This window comes from Salvelinus fontinalis, chromosome 42, assembly GCF_029448725.1.
Source record: "Salvelinus fontinalis isolate EN_2023a chromosome 42, ASM2944872v1, whole genome shotgun sequence".
Classification (NCBI taxonomy): Eukaryota; Metazoa; Chordata; class Actinopteri; order Salmoniformes; family Salmonidae; genus Salvelinus; species Salvelinus fontinalis.
This window is the reverse complement of record NC_074706.1, coordinates 2,810,137-2,816,358: the sequence shown is the minus strand read 5'-3', so window position 1 is coordinate 2,816,358 and position 6,222 is coordinate 2,810,137. Positions and strand designations below refer to the sequence as shown.

Here is a 6,222-nt window from a genome sequence, read left to right as displayed (position 1 = left end):
TGTGAGAAAGTGGCTTATTAACATCACCATGACAACATACTGTAACACATACAGCAGCCTACAGTGCACAAACCTCTCTCTCTCTCTCTCTCTCTCTCTCTCTCTCAAACCCAAGCACACACATGTTGTATTTGTTTTTATTAGCATATTAATAAAAGTCCAACTTATTTCCTGACATTGTAGCGTCCTGTTTACCAGAGTCAACATGAAGTTAGTACATTTGACTTTGTGCACAATCTGCATACGGTTCATTTCATCAATTCCAATTCTAATACATTCTTCTTACTTGCTACAAATATTTACATGCTCCAATTTAGGCCTGGTGATAACATTCTCAACAGTACCAAACCACCATTACATACACTGTATAAGAGTTGAGTGTTTCACCAATCAACGAGTGTAGTAGAGATATCAAAGGATATCAAAGCATGTTACTTAATAATCTTTGACAGTCAGTCTTTGTCAAGTTACAATTAAGCACAATATCAAATGCTTATTTTTGTCTGTTGTTCCCCTATATGGGTCCTAAAAGAGGGAAGTGAAGTGGATCTTTTCAGTGGTTCTACCAGCTGTCCCTCAAAAACTCCTCAACCAATCAGGTTCATTAAGATAGAGGAAAACGCCGGTGGACCAAAGACAGAGAGCAGAGAGGTACCTGGTGGAGAAGCACATTTGACCAACTACATAGCTACTTGTCAGTACAGTTAGAATCATACAGTAGATATTACCATTAGGAGTCAGTTAGAACGGTAATCATACAGTAGATATTACCATTAGGAGTCAGTTAGAAAGGTAATCACACAGTTAGTTTAGATGGATGACCACATCAACAACCAGGTTATTGAAGAAAAGCAGAAGAGAGCAATGAGGAGAGTGAAGACTGAGACCAATCGCTCAGGTAAGAACTAAGAAAACTCTATCACACACACACATTTACAAAGACTTACACAAACACTGAAAAATGCTAATAGCAAGTCTTACTGGAAAAGTTTAAAAAATATATGATTTACCTTTAAAAAGATATTTTAAGTGTATTCAGAAGGATTACAGCGGCAATATGCACTTCCAACATGCCCAACGCGGGCACCCTGCCAATGATTTGGTAAACATCTGAGGAATGGGGCTGGAGTATTAGTGGAATGACTGACCATCCATAAGATCCAATATGCACTTCCAACATGACCAACGCGGTCACCCTGCCAATGATTTGGTAAACATCTGAGGAATGGGGCTGGAGTATTAGTGTAATGACTGACCATCCATAAGATCCAATATGCACTTCCAACATGACCAACGCGGTCACCCTGCCAATGATTTGGTAAACATCTGAGGAATGGGGCTGGAGTATTAGTGTAATGACTGACCATCCATAAGATCCAATATGCACTTCCAACATGACCAACGCGGGCACCCTGCCAATGATTTGGTAAACATCTGAGGAATGGGGCTGGAGTATTAGTGGAATGACTGACCATCCATAAGATCCAAATTGTTGTTTTAACCATGTTTTGAGGCCATACAGTGTTTGTTTACAATTACAATGGAGTAAAAGAAGTATGTTTTGTATGACAGTTGAACAAAGCTCAGGAGGCATTTCTAAATCATTATTATTAAGAATCTATGGGTAAATATACTAATATTAATGTAGCAACTGCAGATTGCTCCTTTAATGCTTCTAACATGTTATACTGATACAGGAACTTCCTCTTGAATGATTCTAACATGTTATACTGATACAGGAACTTCCTCTAAAGCAACTGTGAGAAACAGTCCTCTTGACAGTCCTCTTACATTTTTGAACATCTTGGCATAGTTCTGTTATAATCTCCACCCGGCACAGCCAGAAGAGGACTGGCCACCCCTCATAGCCTGGTTCCTCTCTAGGTTTCTTCCTAGGTTTTGGCCTTTCTAGGGAGTTTTTCCTAGCCACCGTGCTTCTACACCTGCATTCTAGCTGTTTGAGGTTTTAGGCTGGGTTTCTGTACAGCACTTCGAGACATTAGCTGATGTACGAAGGGCTATATAAAATAAACTTGATTGATTGATTGATTGATGCTTATTGTGTGTGTGGTATTTGTGTGCTTGTATGTGAGTGTTTATGAGTGTGTTGGTATGTGTGTGTGTGTACGTGCGTGTATGCTTGCTTGCTTGAATACATGAGTGTATGCCTTAATGTGTTTGTGTGTGTGTGTGTGTGTGTGTGTGTGTGTGTGTGTGTGTGTGTGTGTGTGTGTGTGTGTGTGTGTGTGTGTGTGTGTGTGTGTCTGTGTGTGTGTGTGTGTCTGTGTGTCTGTGTGTGTGTCTGTGTGTGTGTGTGTGTCTGTGTGTGTGTGTGTGTCTGTGTATATGTGTCTGTGTGTGTTCTCCCATCAGTGTGTATCTCCTCAGGACCTGAGGATTCAGGGAGAACACTCTATAGGATGGTTGCTGTGAGTTTTGGGATGCTGTGTGTTCTACAAGTCACTCTCAACATCTCCCTGAGACTAGTCTGTGAGTGTATTGTTATCTAATCATTACACTATATCAGACTTTCACAACAACGTCCTAAATTCAGATGACACACTGAGTACAATTGTCAAGTCAATGCCTATTCCACGTTAGTTAAATGTAATTTCATTGAAATGATGTTGAAACAACGTTAATTCAACCAGTGGGGAGTGTTGTTATCTGCGTAACTAAGTTCCTCCTCGGTTAGACATGTTAAAGGAACTTGCAAACCACATCCAGGAATTTCTGTCCACTTTCAAACTGTTTGTTTTTAACAGTTACAGTAAGAAATTCTGTTTTCACCACTAGCTATATGTATCAATACTTTCCAGATAACAGATCCTTCAAATATTCTGAAGAGAGAGACCAGCTACAGACCAGTTACAACAATGTGACTGAAGAGAGAGACCAGCTACAGACCAGTTACAACACCCTGACTAAAGAGAGAGACCAGCTATGGACGAGTTACAACAACCTGACTAAAGAGAGAGACCAGCTACAGACTAGTTACAACACCATGACTAAAGAGAGAGACAAGCTACAGACTGAGAGAGATTTTCTTAGCGGGAGGCTTACCAATCTCAGTGAGTAAACCTACAGCAATAAAGTATCATTAATCCCACTAACTTTATCGTGTGTCTGTATTCTTTCAATAAGAACCTAGTGTGATTCTTTAAAGGAAATTAATGTGGTCATCTTGTAGAACAAACATGTCCTGAAGGCTGGCAGAAATTTGAATCCAGTTGGTACTTCCTGTCTACTGAGACTAAAACCTGGGAGAAGAGCAGAGAGGACTGTCTGGAGAGAGGAGCAGACCTGGTGATCATAAACAGTGATAAGGAACAGGTGAGAGAGAGAGTGAGAGAGAGAGAGAATGAGTGAGAGAGAGAGAGTGAGTGAGTGAGTGAGTGAGTGAGTGTGAGAGAATAAGTATATATTTATCTTTCTCAACAACAGACATTTCTCGTCAACCTCAAGAAGAGAGTCTGGATTGGTCTGACTGACTCTGTTAATGAGGGGACCTGGAAATGGGTGGACGGCACCCCACTGACCACAAGGTGAGAGATGATAACTAATCTGGAGGCTCCATTCAACCTTTTTCTATATATTGTCATTGATGACAGCAGTAAACAAAGTTAACATAAAGATTGAACTTTTCTTTAAATTACTTAGAATTGTGATTTTCTAAATGTGACCCCGTAGGTAGTGGTATTAACCATGATATCTGACTGTTGTTAACCCTGTAGGTACTGGTATTAACCATGATATCTGACTGTTTTTAACCCTGTAGGTACTGGTATTAACCATGATATCTGACTGTTGTTAACCCTGTAGGTACTGGTATTAACCATGCTATCTGACTGTTTTAACCCTGTAGGTACTGGTATTAACCATGATATCTGACAGTTTTTAACCCTGTAGGTACTGGTATTAACCATGCTATCTGACTGTTTTAACCCTGTAGGTACTGGTATTAACCATGATATCTGACTGTTTTTAACCCTGTAGGTACTGGTAATAACCATGATATCTGACTGTTTTAACCCTGTAGATACTGGTATTAACCATGATATCTGACTGTTTTAACCCTGTAGGTACTGGTATTAACCATGATATCTGACTGTTTTTAACCCTGTAGGTACTGGTATTAACCATGATATCTGACTGTTTTAACCCTGCAGGTACTGGTATTAACCATGATATCTGACTGTTTTTAACCCTGTAGGTACTGGTATTATCCATGATATCTGACTGTTATTAACCCTGTCGGTACTGGTATTAACCATGATATCTGACTGTTGTTAACCCTGTAGGTACTGGTATTAACCATGATATCTGACTGTTTTTAACCCTGTAGGTACTGGTATTAACCATGATATCTGACTGTTGTTAATCCTGTAGGTACTGGTATTAACCATGATATCTGACTGTTGTTAACCCTGTAGGTACTGGTATTAACCATGATATCTGACTGTTTTTAACCCTGTAGGTACTGGTAATAACCATGATATCTGACTGTTTTAACCCTGTAGATACTGGTATTAACCATGATATCTGACTGTTTTAACCCTGTAGGTACTGGTATTAACCATGATATCTGACTGTTGTTAACCCTGTAGGTACTGGTATTAACCATGATATCTGACTGTTGTTAACCCTGTAGGTACTGGTATTAACCATGATATCTGACTGTTTTTAACCCTGTAGGTACTGGTATTAACCATGATATCTGACTGTTGTTAACCCTGTAGGTACTGGTATTAACCATGATATCTGACTGTTGTTAACCCTGTAGGTACTGGTATTAACCATGCTATCTGACTGTTTTAACCCTGTAGGTACTGGTATTAACCATGCTATCTGACTGTTTTAACCCTGTAGGTACTGGTATTAACCATGCTATCTGACTGTTTTAACCCTGTAGGTACTGGTATTAACCATGATATCTGACTGTTTTTAACCCTGTAGGTACTGGTAATAACCATGATATCTGACTGTTTTAACCCTGTAGATACTGGTATTAACCATGATATCTGACTGTTTTAACCCTGTAGGTACTGGTATTAACCATGATATCTGACTGTTTTTAACCCTGTAGGTACTGGTATTAACCATGATATCTGACTGTTTTAACCCTGCAGGTACTGGTATTAACCATGATATCTGACTGTTTTTAACCCTGTAGGTACTGGTATTATCCATGATATCTGACTGTTATTAACCCTGTCGGTACTGGTATTAACCATGATATCTGACTGTTGTTAACCCTGTAGGTACTGGTATTAACCATGATATCTGACTGTTTTTAACCCTGTAGGTACTGGTATTAACCATGATATCTGACTGTTGTTAATCCTGTAGGTACTGGTATTAACCATGATATCTGACTGTTGTTAACCCTGTAGGTACTGGTATTAACCATGATATCTGACTGTTTTTAACCCTGTAGGTACTGGTAATAACCATGATATCTGACTGTTTTAACCCTGTAGATACTGGTATTAACCATGATATCTGACTGTTTTAACCCTGTAGGTACTGGTATTAACCATGATCTCTGACTGTTTTTAACCCTGTAGGTACTGGTATTAACCATGATATCTGACTGTTGTTAACCATGTAGGTACTGGTATTAACCATGATATCTGACTGTTTTTAACCCTGTAGGTACTGGTATTAACCATGATATCTGACTGTTATTAACCCTGTAGGTACTGGTATTAACCATGATATCTGACTGTTTTTAACCCTGTAGATACTGGTATTAACCATGAAATCTGACTGTTTTAACCCTCTAGGTACTAGAATTAACCATGATATCTGACTGTTGTTAACCCTATAGGTACTGGTATGACCCAGAGCCTGATAATGGTGGTGCCAAGCCAGAAAATGGTGAGGAGGACTGTGTTGAGATACGCACAGATCAGAGTCCTCTGAAGGCATGGAATGACATGTCATGTGACAGGAAACTGAACTGTATTTGTGAGAAAGTGCTTTAACATCACCATGACAACATAACGTAGCATGAACAGCAGCCTTCAGTGCACACAACTTCCTCCTTCATTCTCTGTCTGTCTGTCTGTCTGTCTGTCTGTCTGTCTGTCTGTCTGTCTGTCTCTCTCTCTCTCTCTCTATGTATCTCTATCTCTCTCTCTCTCTCTCTATGTCTCTCTCTCTCTCTCTATCTCTCTCTCTCTCTCTCTATGTCTCTCTCTCTCTCTCTATGTCTCTCTC

The 6,222-nt window shown here is 39.6% G+C and overlaps 1 protein-coding gene across 1 annotated transcript; it reads left to right on the top strand.

Moving 5' to 3' along the window:
- Positions 1–813: 813 nt before the first annotated feature.
- Positions 814–6,001, top strand: LOC129841052 (CD209 antigen-like protein C). Its single transcript, XM_055909163.1, has 6 exons — positions 814–898; positions 2,374–2,486; positions 2,942–3,071; positions 3,191–3,333; positions 3,445–3,545; positions 5,831–6,001. The coding sequence occupies exons 1-6, from the start codon at positions 814–816 to the stop codon at positions 5,985–5,987; spliced, it is 729 nt and encodes a 242-aa protein (XP_055765138.1). The 3' UTR covers positions 5,988–6,001.
- The last annotated feature ends 221 nt before the right edge of the window (positions 6,002–6,222 follow it).